Here is a 25,801-nt window from a genome sequence, read left to right on the forward strand (position 1 = left end):
ACCCTCAGCCAGAAAGCCAATGATCATGCCCTTCTGGACATCAGATAAATCGCTCCGTTTTCGCATTACGACAAAGACAGCACTGCCTCCACTCCTACCAACTCGCTTTCTATACCTTCCACCTAGTGCTGCCACCTGCCGTCTGTGAGTGGTAATTGCACGTCGACGTCGAACATGGGTAGCGTTCACAATGTGACTGGACGGTGCAAATATGAAGAGAACGTTAGTATTAACGAAAACAGTGGCAGGGGCAGTCTGAGGAAATCATTCGTTGCAGAACTGCTATTGTTCCAACCACTGTACACCTTCGAATGAAGAAGCATCCGTGAACCAAGGCACAAAACCTGATCTATCTACACTCAGGAATCAATGTCAGGTGGGGTTTACGAGTGGAGAAAAACAGCAGTGTTATTCAGGACTAACTTCTTACGATTGAGGTGTATGATAGTGACTTTTTTTGGGTCTTAGGCGGGCATGGTGTGGGCTTCGACTGTTCTCACAAATACACTGAAAGGGTCAATAGTAAAGCTTAACTGCCAACTTTTTTTAGACAATTTGCGTTTTAACGTAGAGGCAATGTACACAGCGTGAGACTGCTTTTCTTGACAATACTTCTGCTCAACGCCGACCCCTCCCACAACAATGGTTACAGCTATCCTTCCAAAACATGACAAAGAACTAGATCAGTCGCTTTGCGAGAAACAGGATAGAATTTTCTTGCGTCATTTTCAGGATTTATCTCCATACATCCACTGGAGGGGTCAGACCGTTTGGGGTGCCAAAGAGTGTCCTATAATATATCGCGTACGAATCATGTTGTTCGAACTCTGCACACACGTAAGCCTATATGACCACGTCTCAGCTTCTTCGTCTATAAAGCAGGTTCTGCTTTACACTATGAACAGCCATTTCCAATCATCCTAGTCTACGAAGTCCTCGCGAGGAAAGGTGAGTTTACAGCTACTAACAGTCGTGAAAAGACATTATGACAAGTTGCTTCATCGGAACCGCAGGCACCAACTTAAACGAGCGGCATTATTTAACATCAGCGCCAGTTGCGAATGAGAATTATCGATAGCTGGCTGTATAAAAATACACTACGAAGTAAAAAAGCTCTTACCAGGTGTTCGAGCGGAAGTACAATTTCGCTAGCATGAAGTGGGGGAACAAACCTTTTCCATCGTAAGTGAAACATCCGGTTTTACTAAATACGCCACCCTCTACTCCGAAGGTAATTACTAAAGATTTTGTCTGTTAATAGCAAATACTACCCGTTCGTCTGAAATCCAACATAGTTGGATAAATGGTATATTCTGCTTTTCTTCCTCATTGGTTGCAATGAAATTTCGCTACAAGACTCCCCTTACTGGGAATGGTTGCTTTCGCTTCTACAAAATACTAAATTGCGGAGGGAAGCGTAACATAGCTCTATTCACAAAGCATAATCTGTAGGTTAAGAGGTTCTTTTCGGGTCCATATCGCCTATATCAGCTAATATTACGGATGCCACTGACGTACGTTTTTGCCGTGGTCGCAGATCCTTCGAGTTACGCCTACCGTCACTTCGGCGCGCCGGTGACGCTGCCCTTGCGAAGCGTCTTTGACGGTGCAACTGCAGTGTCTTATTGGTCACTAACCCGAAGACCTCGGGTTCGATTTCCTGATTGCGCTTCGCACTGTTAAGCTGAATAAACAAGCTACAAACAAATGCAAATCGTTCGTCTATGTGCTGTAAAATAATTTAAATAACACTAAGATACAAAAGCAATAGCTGATCACTGACACTCGGATGTTTACTGCCTAGACAAAATGAAATTGCCCCGCGTGGCTGAACAGTACCTGGAAGCACTTTTATCAGATGAAATCCATTTCAAGCAGAACTACTGGAAGGTACATTTAAACCATCTTAAAATATGGAATTCCATTATTTTAATGGTGTTTGGAATTTCTTCGCGTCTAGGTAGACAAAATACGCGAAGTTATCTCGTGACAACTGTGCAAGGTCCACACTGCAACGGATCATAATGAGCACATCGTGCCCTATACTGAAAATTAAAACTAAGTCTTTTAGAGTATTTACAACAACCACGATTTAAAAAATACGAAACTTCTCCCACGCACGACTGTAATTTCAAAACAGCCAGAAATCATCCAGGCACTCCTTACGGCGGCGAATTCCCGTGCTTAGAAAAAGCGTCTCGGCAAGCTATATGACAACAAAACAAAAACCAAAACACTGAAAATTCAACGCACGCCACAATGGCTCTCAACAATTTTTGTGGTCATTGTAACTCTGACATTAAAAACAATTTACTGTCTACTTCCTCATACAATATTTTTCCTTTATCGAAGTGACAATCATTGAACCGTAAGGTGGACGCACAGAAGAGACTAAGGTATTCTGTTACTTTGTGTAAACATAGTATTGGCAAGCTGCCTCCGAGCTGAATGTCAGTCATAAATTGCTGATTTACAGTGAAACTGTGGCCTTTAATTCACACCAAATTGTAAATATTTATGGAAAATCGTGCACACAATGGGTAAAACTTATTAGGATACGATTTTTCACACAAGACGTGCAGCGTTAGAACGGTATAGAGATGCGTCAATGTCATAAACGACGTTAATCATTACAGTCGATTTTTTCCTATCTGAAAATTATAAATAACAGCATAACCACCGCTCTTAAGCAGACGAATCTGCTGACACCAATGAGTCACGGCTCTTGTGGGCGTATCTGTGTCAACTACATTACTTCTATCAGTACAAATTTTAACACAAATTTGTTAAATATATTGCGAAGACTTGTTGTTTACGATGTTTGTGTGTAAACTGTAAACGTACTTCAGAAATCTGAACCTCAGTCAAAACTAGAACAACATGCAGTTTGTTATGTACACTGTTGATTCCGAGAGCTATATTTAGATTCAAATAAATGCCTCATTCTACCCAGGACGGCACAAAATCGCTCTACGTATTCCAAAGTTTAACTACTGACCTTTCCAAATGATACACCTCAATGACAGACGCCGAGTCGAACTCGCTGAAATCCGGCAGAGATTCGGCTTCGAAGCTAAATCCACCCAAAACACTCGCTTTAGTAGTTGAATTCATGTTGCTTGTTTCAATATGGCGTGCGCCACTGAAGCCATCTATCGGCCAAAAGTTCAACTATTTCTACTGCTCTTCTACCAATATTAACTTTGCTTTCGAGTTAACCTTGCATAGGAAAGTCTTGGGAAGGATATACAGCAACGCCACCTGGAATCGCGTTGATTAAAGTAAATGATAAATGATGACTTGCATATTGTATAAAACTGATCACGCCCGTCAGACGTTAAAAGTATAGCAGCTTGGATCTGTTCACTTAATCTTTCAAGTGTATAACTTGTCAGAAGTAAATGACGCCGTCATCTCAGCAGCCTGTCAAAATCATATTTTAACTCGTTCTTGGATTTTATGGATTTTAAAACTATTTTCTGCCACAATGATATGCAATCATGACTGAAATAATGCTAACGAACCAATTTTAGAGATGCGCAAGCGTTTGTGATGTGATCTCTGAAACACATAGATGTAAGTTTGTTGGCACTTGGTAATTTACGAAGTGCTTTGGAGTGTTTGTGTTGTGGAGTGACGACGGTGTATAGGTTTTGACTTTTGATATAATCAAGGGTTGACTGTGGTCAGTTTTCCGCATTTAGACGACTATCATTTCCGTGCAGCTGTTTACTGAGCCAATTGCTTAAGATGTTCCAATGAAATGCTAATGCCAAATTACGTGGTACACCTAAGGAAATTAACAAGACTTGATCATTGTAGAAGAATACAGGTAATTTGGTTAATAATAGTGTGTGTGTGTGTGTGTGTGTGTGTGTGTGTGTGTGTCCAATTTACGAACTTCCATTTCTACTTAGCTTTAATGCCTCGGAGCTTTTTGTATCAGTCAGTGAAATTGACTTCTTACATATATTTCTGATGATGTTCAGACAACACATTGTCGAAAGCTAGTGTATGTTTTGTCTGCCATATGCCCTAATTTGTTGTATACAGTTCTAGTTACCTCATATGTGTTTTGCAAATCGTTGGGAGAGATATATCAGTAAGTTTACGTATTTTCGATATTTTCGTTCAATACTGTCGTGTGGAATACTGTTCTGGGGAGGTTTGGTAACACATCTTGAAGAAAGAAAACCCTCTTTGCCGAAAAACCTATTGTAAGAACAATATGTGATGATGAACTGCAATTATCTTGTAGACATCTATTAGAGTTGGGCATTCAGACTACTGCTTCGCAGTATACTTATCCCCAACATCTACATCTATACTCCGCAAACCACTGTGAGGCGGAAGGCAGAGGGTATGTCCCATTGGATCAGTTGTTAGTGTTTCTTCCTACTCCATTCACGTACAGAGATTAGGAGGAGCGATTATTTGAATGCCTCTGCACGAACAGTAATTATTTTAACCTTGTGCTCACAATCCTGCTTCGCAGTATACTTATCCCCAACATCTACATCTATACTCCGCAAACCACTGTGAGGCGGAAGGCAGAGGGTATGTCCCATTGGATCAGTTGTTAGTGTTTCTTCCTACTCCATTCACGTACAGAGATTAGGAGGAGCGATTATTTGAATGCCTCTGCACGAACAGTAATTATTTTAACCTTGTGCTCACAATCCTTATGTGAGCGATACATATCAGAGGGCTGTAGTATATCCCCAGAGTAATCATTTAAAGCTGGTTCGTGAAATTTTGTTAATAGATTTTCTTGGGATAGTTTACATCTGTCTTTAAGAGTCTGCCAGTTCAGTTCCTGAGTATATTTGTGACAGTCTCCCAGTGTTTAAACAAATTGTGACTATTTGTGCAGCAATTCTCTGTATATGTTCAATATGCCCTGTTAGTCCTATTTGCTACGGGTCCCATACTCTTGAGTAACATTGTAGTATGGGTCACACGAGTACTTTATAAACAATCACTTTTGTAGGCTGATTGCCCTTCCCCAGTATTCTACCAATAAACCAAAGTCTACCATCTGCTATTGAACCTCTGTGGTCATTCCATTTAATATCCCTACAAAATTTTACACTCAGGCATTTGTACGAGTTGGCTGATTCTATCATTGATATTGTAGTCATAGGATACTGTGTTTTCATTTCCTGAAGTGCAAAATTTTACATTTCTGAACATTTAGTGCAAGTTGCCACACTCTGCACCATGTTGAAGTCTCATCAAGATATGACTGAACATGTGTGCATCTTCTCTCAGATATCAATTTATTATAGATAACTGCATCATGTAAAAGAAGCCTGATTTTACTGTTAATATTGTCTGCGAGATCATTAATATATAACATGAACAACAAGGGTCCCGACACACTTCCCTGGGAATACGGCGAAGTTACTTATACATATGACAATGACTCTCCCTCCAAGATAACATGCTTTGTCCTCCCTACCAAAAAGTCCTCATTCCAGTCACAAATTTCACTTCATACCCCAAATGGTCGTACTTTTGACAATAAGCGTAGTTGTGTTACTGAGTCAAATGCTTTTTGGAAAGCAAGGAACAGTACATCTACCTTGTTGCCTTGATTCAAAGCTTTCGGTACGTCATGTGAGAACGCTATGAGTTGGGTTACCCATGATTAATATTTTTGAAATCCATGCTAGTTGGCATTGAGGAGAGTATTCTGTTCAAGATATCTCATTGTTTGAGCTGAGAATATGTTATAAGATTCTACAACAAATTAATGTCAAGGATATTGGATGGCAGTTTTGTGGATCAGTTCTAGTACCCTTCTTATAGACAGGTTTTTGGAGGCACTGTGCACTGTTTTTTGTTTGAGGGATCTACAATAGATTATAGTAAAGAAGAGGGGCTAACTCAGCTGCAAATTCAGTATAAAATCTGACAGAGATTCTGTCAGGGCGGGATCTTTATTCAGTTTTATCGATTTCAGTTGTTTCTTAATACCAGTGACAGTAGTACTTATTTCATTCATCTTTTCAGTGGTACAAGGATTAAATTGGGGCAATTCTCCTGGGTTTACCTTCGTAAAGGAACATTTGAAAATGGAGTTAAGCATTTCATCTTTTGCTTTGCTACCCTCAATTTCAGTTCCTGTCTTATTCACTAATGACTGGACACTAGCTTTGGTGCCACTAACAGCCTTTGTATATGATTAGAATTTCTTTGGGTTCTTTGAAAGATCACTTGACAGTATTCTGCTATGGTAGTCACTGAAGGTATCATGCATTGTTCCCTCGACAAACAAACACATTTAATTCAGCATCTCTCTGTCTATAGCCCTATGCTTTGTTTTACACCTATTATGCAGTAATCTCTGTTTCTGTAGCAATTTCTTTACAGTGACTGTGTACCATGGAGGTACCCACACATTATGAACTATTCTACTGAATATGTATCTTATCAGGTATATGATCAACTATTCTTTTAAACTTGAGGCAGAGTTCCTTTACCTGCTCCTGCACTGTGCCAAATGTTTCAAGTTCATCATTGAGATATGACACTACTGATATTTTATCTAGTTTACGAACATATATATCTTTCTGTTTGTTTTAGTTGTCGTTTGCACTTTGGTAATCATTGTTGCTACAACCGTGTCATGGTCCCTGATACCAGTTTCAATGTGGACATCCTCAAAGATGTCAGGTCTATTTGTTGCCATTAGATCCAATATATTTACATCATGAGTGGCATTCCTAGCTATCTGTTCTATGTAGTTTTCAGAAAAGACATTTAGTAAAGTTTCACAGGATGTCTTATCATGCCCATCACTTAAAAAACTGTAATTTTCCCAATTAATTTTTGCATAGTCAAAGTCTCCACTGACGATTACAGTCTTTCCTTGGTGCATGTTGACCCTCTTGCTATCTGTTTCCACTCCCTTGAGGAACATGCCTGGGATGTTATGGAAATCTGTTCTGTATATTCAGTAGCTGATATCAGAACAGACTCCCCACTGTTTTTGCATTCCATTTTTCTTTCTTTGTTCCCCTTCTCCTATCCTTTCTCCGCTTTGGCGTTTGAGGTTCCTTTTTTTCTTTGTCCTGCCTGTATGCTCTTGAAGGCGAGCCCATGTGTCTAATGCATAACAGATGACCTGGTAACGTGTAATTCCTAGCCCTGGGTTGACAGGTAGGGTTAGCACATACCCCCTGTTCAGGCCAGGCCCAGGGAGGGGTGATTGCCTGAGCTGCTAACTTCCCAAATTGGCGATTTGTCCCTCTGCCAGGTGTCTGAGAGGTGTGACCTGAGGTGTGAACAATCATCTAAGGCAGATGCGTCCCCTTCTGAGGGGGTCACCAGTTGGAAGGAGCGCACCATCGGCGACGCTGGCACTCATGGAAGATTTCCTTGCAGTGAGCCTATCATCATCTTCACAGTCAGTGCCTACCAAATATAAATGGAATGAGGCAAACGATTCAAAGACCCTGTCAATTGTTACATGGTTCGTCGAGGTTTCACGTACTGAAGACAGTCAGTCCTTTGCTACGGTAAATCTGTTTAATATTCAGAAAGGTGTTGATGCAATTGCTGGCCCCATGAAATCCTGCTCTTGTTTACAAAATGACACATTTCTTTTGGAGACCACTTCTGATTCTCAAGTACAGCAACTGCTTGCAGCTTTGCTCCTCCATGGCAGGGTCGGTTAGACCATCAGTTAGAGAGCACCTCAAGTTTCTGCTGCTAATAAGGTGACTACACCTTTCATTTGTTGTATATTTTTACAAGCGTCACACAGGAGCGACTCATTTTCAGTTATCTGTGGAGTTGCTAGTTTAATTTTGTAATTTCTTGCATATTTGAGTGCTTACTAGGCACAACCTTTTATTTGAATGAGAATGTAGCATACAGTACCGCCATTGTTATCGACGCTTGTATCAACCCTCGTATTGTACAGGCTTTTGTTTGTTTTTCTTAGTGTAGCTCAGTGTCAGTTAGACCACCAGTGAGAGAGCACCTCAAGTTTCTGCTCCTAATTATGTGAGAACACCGTTTGTTTGTTACATATTTTTGCGAGCTTCAAACAGGAGGTACTTCCGTAGTGGATAGGAACTGTGATTGCCATATACAGGTGCCAGCTGTGTTGGTGACCACTCGCTCACAGCTGCAGGTGGTGTTGGCTTCTGTCACACAGCTTGAGGCTGCTGCCAAGGGGCATCACTGTGGGGGTTCGGATGCAGGGATGCGAGGGACGTTGAGCACGTCCCACATGTCCCATGATTGGTCCACTGCTGTGGCCGCCCCGGGTACTGCCTGCACTGAGGTTGACCCTTCACCCATAGTTGAGTGGGAGATCATTCCAAAGTCTGGCAGGCAGCGAAAGACTTTCTGAGGGGCTGAACATACGGACTCCCCAGTTCGTTTGATGTACAGGTTTTGGCCATTATCTGTGGCTGACAAGGTCTTTAAGCCGGATGCAGTCGTCCACCCTATTCCAGACGAACATCGGCATTGTAAACATATAGTAAGATGTAACATAATCTCTGTCATACACCTCACATATCTGAAATGTATGGTAAGCAATAACTTCTCAACTGTTAAAAGTCTCCAGCCTTGATACAGTCTCCACTTTACCACCACATACTAGAGCCACAGTAACCAAGTCATTACCATGTGCAGTAGCACCGGCATTAGTAAGTTTAAAATTGAGTATGCATCCACAAAACACTGAAGGACCATGCAGAATAACTTGCGCACCTGCTCCGCTCTTCGTAGTAATAGCTATATTATCAATAGCTTTATACATTTTAAGGCGCGAATGCCTTCTCCGCCCTGGTGGGTGGAAGGCAGGGGGAACAGTATCTCTGTGACAGTCTCCCATAGATTAAACAAACCTGTGACCATTTCTGCTGCCCTTCCCTGCGCATGTCCATATCCCCTATTAGTACTATCTGGTGTGGGTCTCACATACTTGAGTAATATTCTGGGTAGGATCATACGAGTGATTTGTAAGCAATCTCCTTTGTAGAATGATTGCACTTCCCCAGTATTCACAGAGGCTGAGTTTGTTGGTAGTTGGGAGCTCCAATGTTAGGCGTGTAATAGGGCCCCTTAGGAACATGGCTGCCAAGGAGGGGAAGGAAGCCAGTGTGCACCCCATGTGCACACTGGGAGGAGTCTTTCTGGATGGGGAAAGAGCGCTTCCAGATGCCATGAAGAGTACAGGATGCAGCTAACTGCAGGTGGTGGCACAAGCCAGTACCAGTGACATGTGTCAGTTTGGATCAGAGGAGATTCTATCTGGTTTTGGGCAGCTAGTGAAAATGGTAAAGACTGCAAGTCTTGCTTGCAAGATTAAGGTGGAGCTCACCATCTGCAGCATCGTCGATGAAACCAACTGTGGTTCTTCGGTGCAGAGCTGAGTGGAGGGTCTGAATCAGAGGCTCAGGTGGTTCTGTCCGGTGTAGGCTGTAGATTCCTTGACTTGCACCATTGGATGGTGTAAAATTATAAAGAATGTAGCAGCCAGTCGCATAAACATAATTTCTATGTTGTTGCAAATGGATTTGCATTTTGTAATTTACATGGAGGGCACTTATTGCAACGTGGCGCCACCTCGTGCTGTCTTGTAGTGTTGACCTATGATGTGTCACTTCATGATAGAAATCTGACAAGGACAGTACTTCTACTTATGGCATGCATCGGTTAGAAAAATGGTATGTTATGACTTTGAATTTTAATTTCAGACATCTGCAGATGTTGTAATTGATGTAACTATGTTTTATTGTCATTTTTTTTTGCAATTGTTGTTTATGCCCTATGTCTTGTATTTGTTGTAGCACCAGTAATGACGGATATCAGTTGAAATCAATTTGCAACAAGATAAACAAATTATGTTTCTGCAACTGGTTGCTACAATTTTTATAATTTTATATTCCACGGTCGCTGCACAGAAAGGGAACCTTATAGAGCCCAACATTCAATTGGATGGTGTGTTTCCGGGTATCAGCTTAATAGGTCAGGAGTCCACTACACACAGGAAGCAGCTACATGGGTAGTAGGGGGTGTGTGAAAGGGACTGGGCAGTTCTTTAGGTTAGATGGTCTCAGGAAACCACAGAAAGGGCATCCTTCTAAAAGGGGGCAGGTAAAACACAGTAAGGTGGTTGTAACAACAATCAGTATAGTAGTTTAAATTGTTGTAGCTGTGTTGGGAAAGAACCAGAGTTCCAGGCCCTAATAGAAAGCACTGAATCTCAAACGGTTACAGCTACGGAAAGCTGGCTAATGTTGGAAATAGGTTGAGCACAAATTTTTTCGAACGACCTAACATTGTTCAGAAAGGGCAGATTAAATACAGTTGGTGGTGAAGTATTTATTACTGTCAGAAGTAGTTTACCTTATAGTGAAATTGAAGTAGATAGTTCCTGCGAAATAGTAGGGGAAGAGGTTATACTTGACAATTGGATTAAACTATTAATTTGATCATTTTACCAATCCCCCCAACTCAGAAGATATAGTTGCTGAACAGTTCAAAGAAAACTTGAGTCTCATTTCAGTTAGGTATAACACTCATACAATTATAGTCGGTGGTGACTTCAATCTACCCTCGATATGCTGGAAAAATTATGTCTAAAGTTGGCAGCAGGCATAAAACGTCATCCGAAATTGTACTGAATGCTCTCTCAGAAAATTATTTTGAACAATTAGTTCATAAGCCTACTCAAAGGGTAAATGGTTGCAAAAGCATACTCGACGTCTTGGCAACAAATAATCCTGGACGGATAGGGAGTATCATGATGGATACAGGGATCAGTGACCACAAGGCAGTTGCTGCTAGGCAACACCCAAAAAACATCAAAAAGAAACACAATGTACATTTTTTTTTATAAATATGATAAAAATACTCTTAACACCTATTTAAGAGTCAGTCTCCACGCCTTCTGATCTGATCATGTAAGCGTAGAAAAGATGTGGAATGATTTCAAAGATATAGTATCGACAGAAGTTGAGAGATATATACCATATAAAAAATAAGTGATGGTACTGATCCCCCATGGTGCACAAAACATGTCAGATCGCTGTTGCAGAAGCAATGAAAAAAACATGCCAGACTTAAAGGAACCCAAAATCCTCAAGATTGGGAAAGTTTTGCAGAAGTTCGAAATGTATTGCTTGCTTTGATGCGGGATGCTTTTAATATTTTCCACAATGAAACTCTGTCTTGAAATCTGGCAGAAAACCCAGAGAGATTCTGTTCATACATAAAGCACGCCAGTGGCAAGATGCAATGGGTGTACACCCATTCCTCCAAAAGAATGAGAGAAGCTAGTCCTCCTGATAATAAGAATACTTTGGACTGCGGTAACAGAGCTCGTGGAGTCATGAATAACAATGTGTTTCTGGTGATGAGGGTTTGGAAGGCCTTTCTGGAACATTAAAATCTATAAAACAATTGTGTAATCACTCGTTGTTGGATGAAACTAACAGGTTAAAGCAGGTAGACCTTCTTAAGAAATCGCAGAAACTGGGTGACTGTGATATTGTTGAGGTGCATACCTCTCTCAACTCCAGTAAGGGTATCGTCACATGCCGAGATATCATGGGTATGGACATAGCAAAACTGTAGCAAGAATGAGCATCCCAGGGAATAGTCGATGTGGAGCAACAAACATGCAGGAATAATGGAGTAACTGAAAAGACTGCCAATTTCATTGTCACATTCAATTCTCCAACACTGCCTGAACATCTTATGGTGGGATTCCTCCGACTTAATGTTTGACCTTACGTTCCAAACCCTATGTGGTGCTATAAATGCCAGCATTTCAGCCGTACAACCACGAGTTGTGGAGGTGAAACGAACTGTGGGAACTGCGGAAAAGCCGCTCGTGACTCTGCGACTGACTGACTGTCTCTGGCGATCTGCATCAACTGCTCTGGGAACCACAGAGTCTGGAGCCGAGACTGCCCTGTTTTTGCTGAAAAATGCAAAATGCAGGAGATAAAAGTGACCAAGTGGATCCCCTATGCCAAAGCCTAAAAACAATACAAGGCGACAAAACCCCCTGTCTTAGCCACTTCATATTTTTCCATGGTGCAGAAACATATTCCCAAGGCATACGCTTCGACACGGAAGATGCCTAGTGTGTCTGTATCCACCATAAGCACCTGTACTTGCACGTGTACATGTTGAGGGAAAAAGAGTAAGGACAAAGCAATCCAGGCAGCTGCACCAGAGAAGACCAACAGTTCCACAGCTAACATTCAGAAGGTACAAGAAAAGCAGAGTGCCTCTCCACGCCCCCTTTCCTCCTCATCTTTGAAGGGACAGGGTGCAGGGAAATGCTCATGACGTTCGGGTAGAAAGCTGTCCCAAGTGCCATCAGACGTCGTTCTTTCCCGTTTGACTGATAAGGAAGTAGATGCCATGGATCGAGGGAGCCCCTCCACTCTCCCTCACTCTTCAAGTGCTTTACCTCCCTGGTGCAAAGATAGGGGTAAACTAAAACTGCACCAATGACATGGTGTCCATACTAAAGTGGAACCTGAGTGGGTTCAGGACTTGTGTGGAGGAACTGAAACTCCTAGCACAGGCATGTCCATTGTGCTCTTGTTTACAAGAAATGCATTTTAAAGACACAGATGTCCCTGTGCTACAGAGATATACGCTACACTGCAATGATGACCTATTTGGGGAAGGGCCAAGGAAGGTGTCACAATGTTTGTCATTAATGCGTACCACTCATCTGCTCTACCCTTGGCTACCGACCTGCAAGCAGTTGCAGTTCAAATTCATGTGTGTCGAAGGATCACTGTTTGCTCACTGTATTTACCTCCGCAAGCTGCTCTGGACTCTGAGGCTCTCACGGATCTTATCGCACAACTCCTGCAACCATTCCTCCTCCTGGGAGACTTCAATGCCCATCATGTCCTGTTGGACTCGACCAATACTTGCTTTCAAGGTCAGATTTTGGAGGGCCTCATGACGTCTCACAAGCTGTGCATCCTCAGCACAGGTACTCGCACACATTTCTCTACTGCTACTGGGTCATTCTCAGCCATCAACCTCTCATTTTGTTATCCCGCCCTCGCTGACTCTTTTCAGTGGGAGGTCATTGATGACCTACATTCCAGTAACGACTTCCCAATCAGCCTTCACCTACTAAATGGCTCACCCCCTGAAGTAAATCCCCCAAAATGGATGGTCAGTAGGGCTAACTGGATGCGCGTTCAAACATTGAGACAGCTTCCAAGGGTGGGTGGACCACATCACACAAATGATCCATCGTGCTGCTGACCTCTCCATCCCACAGTCCTCAGGTCATCTTAGGAGGCGACCTGTTCCTTGGTGGACAGATGAGTGCCGTCCCACAATCCGGTAAAGGCGTGTGGCTCTTCGACATTTTAAATGCTGACCAACAGCAGACAACCTTAGGGCTTTTTGAGTCGCAAATGCCAAGGCTCAATGCGCCATTAGGGAGAGTGGGAAAAGGTCATGGCAAGTATTTGTGGACTCCATCAATTTTTTCACTTCTATAAAAGTATGGGAACCCATCCGGTGGATTTCTGGTAAATGCAGCTGTTTATTGATACCAGCAGTGCTGAATCATGGGTGCCTCCGTACAACACCCAGAGACATTGCTCAGATGCATGCCAAACATTTTGCACAAAGTACTGCCAATGCAAGCTAGAATCCAGTGTTTTGTGACTGTAGAGAGGGAAAGGTTGGACTTCAGGTTCAACAGTTTGATGCCTACAACTCCCCTGACTGTAGTTATTGGAATACTGCCTTAACAAGCGGTGTAGGAAAGACCCTGGAGCAAATGGTTAACCACCGTGTGGTCTGTTTGGCGACACATTAGCCACTCTCAGTGTGCATTTCAAAGATTTCGATCCACTGTTGACAATCTGACCCTCCTAGAGGTGGCTATTCCGCAGGCTTTCCCCAGTAAGCATCACTGTATCGGCATATTCTTCGATGATTGATTTGAGCAGGAGAATGGTGTTCTTCAGGGCAGTGTTTTAAGTGCTAGCCTCTTTACCAAAGCTGTCAACAGTATCACATCTACAGTAAGGAGTCCTATACAGTGCTCCTTATTTGTAGATGATTTTGCTTTTTTCTGTTCCTCCTCCAGTGTTGCATCGGCGAGCTGTCAGTTGCAATGTACAGTGTGGAGGTTAGAGGAGTGGGTTGCAAAGATGGGTTTCCAGTTTTCTGCAGGTAAGTGTGTGTGTATTTAGTTAAATCATTCTCGTTGTCTTTTTAATTTGCCTGCCTTGAATATGGGGGACACCATCCTACATTTTAGAGACACAGTGCGGTTTCGGGGCTTCATTTTTGACTCCCAGTTGTCGTGGTTACCACACATGTGAGACCTGAAAGCCGGAACCCTGAAGGCACTGAACATCATCAAGTGCCTTAGCCACAGATTTTGGGGAGAAGGCACGTCATGTCTCCTTCAGTTTTATTAGGCTTTTGTGTATTTGTGGCTGGACTACGGTTGCATGATGTACGGGTCAGCGAGAACCTCTTACTTGTGGTTCATTGACGCTGTCCATCATGAGGGGACTCAGCTGGTCACGGATGCTTATTGAATCAGTCCCATATCTAGCATTTGTGCAGAGGCAAGGGAACTGCCACTTATGATCTGGCACGAGCTCCTCATGGTGCGTCAGGCATGTAAGTTCCTGGCAGCTCCTACTTCACCCTCACACCATACTATTGCTTGTCCGCATCTGGAATGTCTTTTTTTCCACGAGCCACGATGCCATTTGGGATCCGAATGCAGCATGTGCTGGGGTTACCAGCCAGTACGACCCCAAATCCAGGGTTTTAACTGTCTACCACCCTGGTTACTGGAGAGACCAGAGTGATTTTAGATTTGGTGCAGAGAGATAGCAATGTTGCTTCTGTTTTTAATGCGATATTCTCTGATGTTTTGTCTGAGTAAAACAACCTTGTTGTTGTTTCTACGGATGGGTCTAAACAGGGGGACTTCAGTTTTCACAGATTGTGTCCTCAAAGTCAGACTGCCCCCAGAATTTAGTGTCTTCAACCCAGAATTATATGCGATTATGTGAGCACTGGAGCAGATGAGAAGTTCTCCCTGTGTTAAATTTATCGTCTGCTCAGATTCTCCGAGCGCCCTTTACTCTCTCCAATGTTTGTACCCAGCAGATACAGTAACCCACAATATCCAAGATGCCCTCTTACAACTACAACAAATGGGGAAGGAAGTGTCTTTCTGCTGGGTACCTGGGCACTTTGGAATTGTAGGGAATGAAACGGCGGATTGAGCAGCCAAGGAAGTGTGTCGTTATCCTCTGGTATTTCTGTGTGCTATCCTCCTGTATGCTATCACCTCGCTGTTGAGGTACAAAGTCGTGTCGATGGGAAAATGAGTGGCTGACAGTGACCGATAACAAGCTCAGTGTCATTAAGCCCACAGCTCGGCCGTGGAGTACTTCCTTCCAGCCACGTTGAACTCCATCTTACTCGTTTTCGCATGGGCCTCTGCCCTATGACACATGGATTCTTATTCTGGCGAGAGGACCCTCCAGTGTGTGGTGCTTGTGACGTGCAGATCACGGTGCACGACATTTTATTGGACTGCATTTTATTTGCAGACCAGCGGACTGTGGCGTATTTGCTGGCGGATCCACTGTCTATTTTATGTAATGATCAAACAAATGTGGCTAGGGTTTTAAAGTTTTGTGAATTGTCCAACATTTTCAACAAGATTTTAGGGAGATGTCCTTAAAGGGCTAACCCCAGTTTTTTTGTAAGTGGTCAGCCAGTCACATTTCCCTGTGCTTTTCTTTTAGTTCTTCTGTGTTTTAATTTCTTGATTAACCCTCATCCCTCCTAATTGGTTTTATTGGATGTGAGGGTGCATGTGATACAGTGACTGTGTGGTCACTTTTAGGGCAGCCGTGTACAACACTTTTATTTCATATCCACATTTTTTTGTTTTCATAAGTGTAGGACACACACACACACACACACACACACACACACACACACACACACACACACATATCATTGGCACCAACATTTTTCGGTATCAGCTGCTGGAACACTGCTCAGTATTTACGGTAGGGCTCTGCACCCTGTTTCAGGCCACACAGCACATCCGGCGACGACGACACAGGCTTTTCAATTGTGTCATCTGCTCCAACTCTCTCAGTGCCTTTCAGAGCCTCAGTGTGATGTACTCCGTCCATCCCTTAGTGGAACAGGTGCAGAAAAGCTGTCTCTTGCCTACTCTTGATGGAGTCCCTCTGATGTTTGTGTGGGTTCCTGGTCACGTTAGTCTGACTGAAAAAGAGACAACTGATGTTGCTGCCAAGGCTGCAGTCCTAGTACCTCAGCCTGCTAGTCTTCCATCCATCCACTGATCTCTGTGTTGCTGCCTGCCAGCAGGTGGTGTCACTTTGGAGTCACCACTGCTCATCCTTTCATGGGAACAAGCTTCAGGGAATTAAACCTGTACCACTGGCTTGGACAACCTCCTCTTGGCCCTCTCATTGCAAGGATGTCATTTTATGTAGGTTTCATGTTTGGCACTATCTTTTTAGGCGTCACAATGTGTTAAGAGATGTTCTCCCACTACTATGTTTTCATTGCTCTCAACCTCTGATGGTTTGCCATTTCCTCATGGAAAACCTTTTTTTTTTGACCACTTATGTTATGTCTGCCATCTGAGTTACCAGCCATTTTAACGAATGACGCACAGGCTGTCGACAGTGTTTTACTTTTTATCTGTTGTAGCAATATGGCAAAGTACTTTTAATCTTTAGTTCGGGACCTCTGTTTCTCTGTGGCGTATTTTATGGTTTCTCCAAGTCCCTGTTTTTAGCTGTCTTTCCTTCTGTCAGTTTGGCTTAACTATTAGTCGTTTTTAACTCTCTTTTTTTCTCTTTGGGTTCTATTTTTCTGACATGGGTGCGCATGACCATGGTTGTTTTTGTGCCGTGAAACAAAACAAAACAAAAGGTACTGAAGGAACTGAACTGACAGGCTCTTGGAGGTAAATGTAAACTATCTCGCGAAAATCTGTTAACAAAGTTCCAAGAACTGGCTTTAAATGTTTGATCTAGGGATATACTACAACCCCCTATGTATCATTCACACAGGGGTCATGAGTATTAGATAAGAATAGTTACTGCATGCACAGAGGCATTCAATCAGTCATTCTTTCTGCACTTCATACATGAATGGAACAGGAAGTAACCGTAATAACTGGTCCAATGGAACATACTGTGTGCCATGCAACTCATGGTGATTTTCAAAGAATAGATGTAGTTGTAGATATTAAAGAGAGAAACGTTCATAACAAGACAAAAAGGTGAAATATTTAAATACAGAAGCTTTTCATTTGTAATAGGAATTACTCTCAATTGCCAATTTTGGCAATATTATTGTTTCATTGTTAATTACAATAGAACTTAAAATCACTTCGCTTTATTCTGAAGTCTGATCATCTTTTCGAACGTGAAGATTCATAGAGTGAAAATCGATATTACATGGTCATTGAATTAAACCAAATTAATTGTTTCCAAGTAAACTGTGGGCTGTTGCTACTATGAGATTATTAGTAAAGAAAACCATTGAGATTTTCAGTGATTGTATATTTGTATTAAATGCAGAATTTAATCACAAACTCAAAGATAAAGTTTGGGCCCAGTTGTTATGATTTTTTATCATTTCCGTAACACCACTGAACAGCATGAGATAATATTTTACTGAATTTATTAAATTGCCAATAAAAAAAGAAAGCAAAACTCCCATTTCCAAGTGGCAATGGTAAATCACCTCCCTGCCCCACAGTCTCCCGGTGCTGCACCTGTTGGAAGCCTAGTCCTGTCCAGATCACATAATCTGTTCTATGTGACAGTTGCATTCCAGTCTGAGCTGCCAAAGATGGCATGAGGTGTCCTTGCGCGCGCGCCTCTGTGTGTGTGTGTGTGTGTGTGTGTGTGTGTGTGTGTGTGTGTCCCTTCCTGAAGAAGGCTTTGGCCAAAAGCTGATCTGTACATGTCTTTTCCTTGTGTCTGTCTGCATCTCAATGTGTTGTCTTAACGGTGAGTAGCAATCTATCTCTTCCTTACATTGTTGGTATTATAGCAAAACAACAGTCTGAAGTGTGCATGATGAGTTGTGGGAAAATACACCCTTTCTTTGAAGTGTTTCGAGTTGTTTCGGTGTGATCTCACTTCCTAGTCATCATGACGTTTAATATTACCTTCCCCAATGAATGTTAAACAATAGTAGAACAAAATAAGAGATGTCAGATTTAACTTGGGTACCAGCAGAATAATTTGAATGCAGCTCCACATTGTCATTGTTTTTTAGAGCCTTATATGCTCGCATTGTAAAACCAAATGCAGTTTCTTAGCTGGTTTAGAACATTGTCTTTCAAATGAAAATGGTTTTAAAGAGTTTGCACAAAAGTTTTTGTGTAAAAGTGGGCTAAAAGTACCTTTTTTTATAAAGATCATCAACTTTGCCGTCAGTTTGTCAACTATTGGAAAGCGCTAAGAGTATGAAATTTTGTATAATTAGACTTTGTATTTGTAAATTATTATGTACAAAGTTTCAGGTATATAAAAGTCTGACTTACACTGATTTTACAATTATTTATTTTTTCAGCTGACTTTGCATCAAATTAAACCAAAGGAAACTGCTTGCAAAATCTTTTATTTGTTTATTTATTTATTTCACTTAAGAGAGTGCAAAAAGTTGTACAAGATGACCTAGTGTTATTTCTTGCAATTATTGCTGGAGATGTTATGTCTCAAATTTCTCAAAAACTCAGGGATGGAGTTGAAAGCTGAACTGTAGTGTCAAACAATCTACAAATATTGAATTGGTGACTGTGAAACTTTACAAGTGTTTATTGGGAATGTTTGCAAATGTTCACAAAATTTTTTATCAAAATACATGGCCATGCATGAATCTCTAGACCACTTTGCATGGAATGATCCAATTACAGCACTAGAAAGGAAAAATGATCCTTATTCCCATTTAATGAATCTAACTTTGACACAGAAAGGGGTGAAATATGCAGCAATAAAACTCTTTCAGAATCTGCTCATGGAGATAACGTGTCAGACAGATAGCTTCAGTGTTTTCGAATATATATTAGAGTGTTTCTCCAGAACAGCTGTTCCTACACCAGGAAGCTTTTCTGGAATAGAAATAATTAGTCCTTTATATAGAAAAAAATTATAACTGGCCAACATGTAGCCACACTTTTTTATTTTCATTTGTTTATATATTCATCCAGGGATCACCAGATTATGTGTGTTCTGTTTGTATTCTGTTGATATAATGTTTATCGTGAATATGATCTATGAAACACATAATTAACCAAACGTCCATAGTACTGCTGCTTCTTTTCATAACTAATCACATGTCAAGAGTTAGTGTATATGCAGATTGAAGCCAATTTTGATTTTTTTTTCTTTTTGCTCAGTTTGCAGGAAACAATGGAACTCAAAGAAATAAACACAATTGCATTTGCTCCAGGAGTTACATCTCATTTTGCAGTATCATGGTCCGAAGATAATAAAATGTCTCTTGTGACATCTAAAGGAATTCATATATTTGTAAGTCAAACACTTCTGTATGTTGTCTTTTATGGATGTTCATCAGTTCTATGAATGCTGTAAATAGTAAAATCTTAAACACATTTTTTTAGATATCAGTAATACTTTATTAGCTTTTTGGTTCCTTAAGCCATTATTGTAGGACAACAACTAGTTTAACACAAGATGTTTTCGAGAAGTGTATAGAAAAATATTTTTACCGGTAGGGGTGAAAACATTGTTTCACAATGCTTTTGTGATGATATTATACTAGTATTGCTATCACCACGTCAGTTCCCAAGCTATATTATAAAATACTTCATTTGTATTTAATACTGTATTTCCAGGTTTCATCTGTGAAGTTTAACATAATAACAAGTAAATGTTGAAATATTTCAAGAGCAGAGTACCTAACAGAAACATACTTTCCTTTGGGGGAGGGGGAGTGATGGAATAGCTTGGAATTGACCCACAGTGACCAATGAAGACATGTCTGGAGATGTCCCCGGACATCAGAGGTTTACCACCTGATAGTTAACCACCATACAACCTGATAACCAGGACTGATGATATAAGTTGCCATTCCATTGCGTAGCAGGACCCCTTTGGTTGTCACCCATGGCACCCTTACAATACAGTGATATAGAGATGATATTCTGTGCCCAGTTTTGTTGCCCTTCATGGCAAGGCGTCCTGGGCTGAAATTTCCACAAGAAAATTCCCATCTGTACATGGCAAGGGTTTCTACTGCTTGTCTTTGTGCTAGCCGAACTCTACCTTCGCCAGCAAGGTCACTGGTTTCTCCCCAACTGAGAACATTTGGAGTGTTATGGGAAGGGCTCTCCAACCAGCTTGTGATTTTGATGATGCAATTTGGTGTGATATCCCTCAGGAGGACACCCAACAACTCTGTCAATCAGTGACAAGCCGAATAACTGCTTGCATAAGGGCCAGACGTGGACCAACATATTATTGACTTGCTCAGTTTGTGAAGGTCTTTCTCATAAATAAATCATCCAATTTTTTAGAAATTTTAATCACTTGTTTGCCTGACATATGCTTCACATCTATCAATTTCTGTCCCATTTGAATAATTCCTCTGTGGCGTGTCATTTTTCTTTTTGTCTTAGAGAGTATTTCTAATAACCATGCATGAATGAATGACATTAGCTGTTTGTAACAACAATAACAATTGTTACATGTTGAAATGCTATTGCAGAAAGAGGTACGTTCATTCAGTACTGGTATTCTGCAAACACAAAAGTTTCTTACTTCGAAAGGTACACTTGGTATCAGTAACCAGTCTGGAAATTTATTACAGTTCATGTTGTAGCATGTCATTGTGTAATAAATCCTGTCAAGAGGTAAAAGCTATGTCATTCATCACTGCTATCAAAGCTGTTTCATTCCCACATGTCTTTTCTTTACAGGCCCATTCTTCCTTATGTTTTATTGCATCTGCACTGTCATGCTGCTGATTATTTTATGGAATTTTTCCCACTGTGTGTGTGTGTGTGTGTGTGTGTGTGTCTCAGAGAGAGAGAGAGAGAGAGAGAGAGAGAGAGAGAGAGAGAGATATTCCTATTTCCAAGAAGGGTTGTCTGATAGATGTGTATAATTATAGCCCTATATTTTTGATGTCAGTTTGTTGCTGGGTTCTGGAATATGTTTTGTTGTTGTTGTGGTCTTCAGTCCTGAGACTGGTTTGATGCAGCTCTCCATGCTACTTTATCCTGTGCAAGCTTCTTCATCTCCCAATACTTACTGCAACCTACATCTTTCTGAATCTGCTTAGTGTATTCATCTCTTGGTCTCCCTCTACGATTTTTACCCTCCACGCTGCCCTCCAATGCCAAATTTGTGATCCCTTGATGCCTCAAAACATATCCTACCAACCGGTTCCTTCTTTTTGTCAAGTTGTGCCACAAGCTCCTCTTCTCCCCAATTCTATTCAATACCTGCTCATTAGTTATGTGATCTACCCATCTAATCTTCAGCATTCTTCTGTAGCACCACATTTCGAAAGCTACTATTCTCTTCTTGTCCAAACTATTTGTTGCCCATGTTTCACTTCCATACATGGCTACACTCCATACAAATACTTTCAGAAACGACTTCCTAACACTTAAATCTATACTCGATGTTAACAAATTTCTCTTCTTCAGAAACGCTTTCCTTGCCATTGCCAGTCTACATTTTGTATCTTCTCTACTTCGGCCATCATCAGTTATTTTGCTCCCCAAATAGCAAAACTCCTTTACTACTTTAAGTGTCTCATTTCCTAATCTAATTCCCTCAGCATCACCCGACCTAATTCAACTACATTCCATTATCCTTGTTTTGCTTTTGTTGATGTTCATCTTATATCCTCCTTTCAAGACACTGTCCATTCCGTTCAACTGCTCTTCCAAGTCCTTTGCTGTCTCTGACAGAATTACAATGTCATCGGTGAACCTCAAAGTTTTTATTTCTTCTCCATGAATTTTAATACATACTCCGAATTTTTCTTTTGTTTCCTTTACTGCTTGCTCAATATACAGATTGAATAACATCAGGGAGAGGCTACAACCCTGTCTCACTCCCTTCCCAACCACTGCTTCGCTTCCCTTTCATGCCCCTCGACTCTTATAACTGCCATCTGGTTTCTGTACAAATTGTAAATAGCCTTTCGCTCCCTGTATTTTACCCCTGCCACCTTCAGAATTTGAAAGAGAGTATTCCAGTCAACATTGTCAAAAGCTTTCTCTAAGTCTACAAATGCTAGAAACGTAGGTTTGCCTTTTCTTAATCTTTCTTCTAAGATAAGTCGTAGAGTCAGTATTGCCTCACATGTTCCAACATTTCTGCGGAATCCTAACTGATCTTCCCTGTGGTCGGCTTCTACTAGTTTTTCCATTCGTCTGTAAAGAATTCGCGTTAGTATTTTGCAGCTGTGACTTATTAAACTGGTAGTTCAGTAATTTTCACATCTGTCAACACCTGCTTTCTTTGGGATTGGAATTATTATATTCTTCTTGAAGTCTGAGGGTATTTCGCCTGTCTCATACATCTTGCTCACCAGATGGTAGAGTTTTGTCAGGACTGGCTCTCCCAAGGCTGTCAATAGTTCTAATGGAATGTTGTCTACTCCCGGGGCTGTGTTTCGACTCAGGTCTTTCAGTGCTCTGTCAAACTCATCACGCAGTATCATATCTCCCATTTCATCTTCATCTACATCCTCTTCCATTTCCATAATATTGTCCTCAAGTACATCGCCCTTGTATAGACCCTCTATATACTCCTTCCACCTTTCTGCTTTCCCTTCTTTGCTTAGAACTGGATTTCCATCTGAGCTCTTGATATTCATACAAGTGGCTCTCTTTTCTCCAAAGGTCTCTTTAATTTTCCTGTAGGCAGTATCAATTTTACCCCTAGTGAGATAAGCCTCTACATCCTTACATTTGTCCTCTAGCCATCCCTGCTTAGCCATTTTGCACTTCCTGTCGATCTCATTTTTGAGACGTTTGTATTCCTTTTTTCCTGCTTCATTTACTGCATTTTTATATTTTCTCCTTTCATCAATTAAATTCAATATTTCTTCTGTTATCCAAGGGTTTCTACTAGCCCTCATCTTTTTACCTACTTGATCCTCTGCTGCCTTCACTACTTCATCCCTCAGAGCTACCCATTAGTCTTCTACTGTATTTCTTTCCCCCATTCCTGTCAATTGTTCCCTTATGATGTCCATGAAACTCGGTACAACCTCTGGTTTAGTCAGTTTATCCAGGTCCCATCTCCTTAAATTCCCACCTTTTTGCAATTTCTTCAGTTTTAATCTACAGTCCATAACCAATAGATTGTGGTCAGAGTCCACATCTGCCCCTGGAAATGTCCTACAGTTTAAAACCTGGTTCCTAAATCTCTGTCTTACCATTATATAATCTATCTGATACCTTTTAGTATCTCCAGGATTCTTCCATGTATACAACCTTCTTTCATGATTCTTGAACCAAGTGTTAGCTATGATTAAGTTATGCTCTGTGCAAAATTCTACCAGACAGCTTCCTCTTTCGTTTCTTCCCCCCAATCCATATTCACCTACTACGTTTCCTTCTCTCCCTTTTCCTACTGTCGAATTCCAGTCACCCATGACTATTAAATTTTCGTCTCCCTTCACTACCTGAATAATTTCTTTTATCTCATCATACATTTCTTCAATTTCTTCGTCATCTGCAGAGCTAGTTGGCATATAAACTTGTACTACTGTAGTAGGCATTGGCTTCATGTCTATCTTGGCCACTATAATACGTTCACTATGCTGTTGGTAGTAGCTTACCGCCCTCCTATTTTTTTGTTCATTATTAAACCTACTCCTGCATTACCCCTATTTGATTTTGTATTTATAACCCTGTAATCACCTGACCAGAAGTCTTGTTCCTCCTGCCACCGAACTTCACTAATTCCCACTATATCTAACTTTAACCTCTCCATTTCCCTTTTTAAATTTTCTAACCTACCTACCCGATTAAGGGATCTGACATTCCATGCTCCGATCCGTAGAACGCCAGTTTTCTTTCTCCTGATAACGACATCCTCTCGAGTAGTTCCCGCCCGGATATCCGAATGGGGGACTATTTTACCTCCGGAATGTTTTACCCAAGAGGACGCCATCATCATTTAACCATACAGTAAAGCTGCATGCCCTTGGGAAAAATTATGGCCGTGGTTTCCCTTTGCTTTCAGCCGTTCGCAGTACCAGCACAGCAAGGCTGTTTTGGTTAGTGTTACAAGGTCAGATAAGTCAATCATCCAGACTGTTGCCCTTGCAACTGCTGAAAAGGCTTATGCCCCTCTTCAGGAACCACACGTTTGTCTGGCCTCTCAACAGATACCCCTCCGTTGTGGTTGCACCTACGGTATGGCTATCTGTATTGTTGAGGCACGCAAGCCTCCCCACCAACGGCAAGGTCCATGGTTCATGGGGTCCCATTAAAATTGCTACACCAAGAAGAAATGCAGATGATAAACGAGTATTCACTGGACAAATATATTATACTAGAACTGACATGTGAGTACATTTTCACGCAGTTTGGGTGCATAGATCCTGAGAAATCAGTACCCAGAACAACCACCTCTGGCCGTACTGGCCGTAACAACGGCCTTGATACGCCCGGGCATTGAGTGAAACAGAGCTTGGATGGAGTGTACAGGTACAGCTGCCCATGCAGCTTCAACACGATACCACAGTTCATCAAGAGTACTGACAGGCGTATTGTGACGAGCCAGTTGCTCGGCCACCATTGACCAGACATTTTCAATTGGTGAAAGATCTGGAGAATGTGCTGCCCGGGGCAGCACTCAAACATTTTATGCATCCAGAAAGGCCCGTACAGGACCTGCAACATGTGGTCGTGCATTATCCTGCTGAAATGTAGGGTTTCACAGGGATCGAATGAAGGGTAGAGCCACGGGTCGTAACACATTTGAAATTTAACGTCCACTGTTCCAAGTGCCGTCACTGTGAACAACAGGTGACCGAGACGTGTAACCAATGGCACCTCATACCATCACGCCAGGTGATATGCCAGTATGGCGATGACGAATACACGCTTCCAATGTGCGTTCACCGTGATGTTGCCAAACACGAATGCGACCATCATGATGCTGTAAACAGAACCTGGATTCATCCGAAAAAATTACATTTTGCCATTCGTGCTTACAGGTTCGTCGTTGAGTACACCATCGCATGCGCTCCTGTCTGTGATGCAGCGTCAAGGGTAACCGCAGCCATGGTCTCTGAGCTGATAGTCCATGCTGCTGCAAACATCGTCGAACTGTTCGTGCAGATGGTTGTTGTCTTGCAAACGTCCCCATCTGTTGACTCGGGGATCGAGACGTGGCTGCACGATCAGTTACAGCCATGCGGATAAGATGCCTGTCATCTCGACTGCTAGTGATACGAGGCCATTGGGATCCAGCACGACATTCCGAATTACTCTCCTGAACCCACCGATTCCATATTCTGCTAACAGTCATTGGATCTGGACCAACGCGAGCAGCAGTGTCATGATATGATGAACCGCAATCGCGCAAGGCTACAATCTGACCTTTATCAAAGTTGGAAACGTGATGGTACGCATTTCTCCTCCTTACATGAGGCATCACAACAACGTTTCACCAGGCAACATCGGTCAACTGCTGTTTGTGTATAAGAAATTGGTTGGAAACTTTCCTCATGTCAGCACGTTGTAGGTGTCGCC

General features: G+C 41.8%; 1 protein-coding gene across 1 annotated transcript in view; it reads left to right on the forward strand.

The window, feature by feature from the left end:
- LOC126473716 (general transcription factor 3C polypeptide 4-like) overlaps nt 1–25,801 on the forward strand; it is a 377,574-nt gene that overhangs the window by 168,395 nt on the left and 183,378 nt on the right. Inside the window, exon 2 of the mRNA XM_050100961.1 lies at nt 19,451–19,583. Within this exon, the coding sequence (XP_049956918.1) occupies nt 19,451–19,583 (133 nt within the window). The remainder of the gene's footprint in view (nt 1–19,450; nt 19,584–25,801) is intronic.

The sequence above is a fragment of the Schistocerca serialis genome, chromosome 4 (genome assembly GCF_023864345.2).
Source record: "Schistocerca serialis cubense isolate TAMUIC-IGC-003099 chromosome 4, iqSchSeri2.2, whole genome shotgun sequence".
Lineage (NCBI taxonomy): Eukaryota > Metazoa > Arthropoda > Insecta > Orthoptera > Acrididae > Schistocerca > Schistocerca serialis.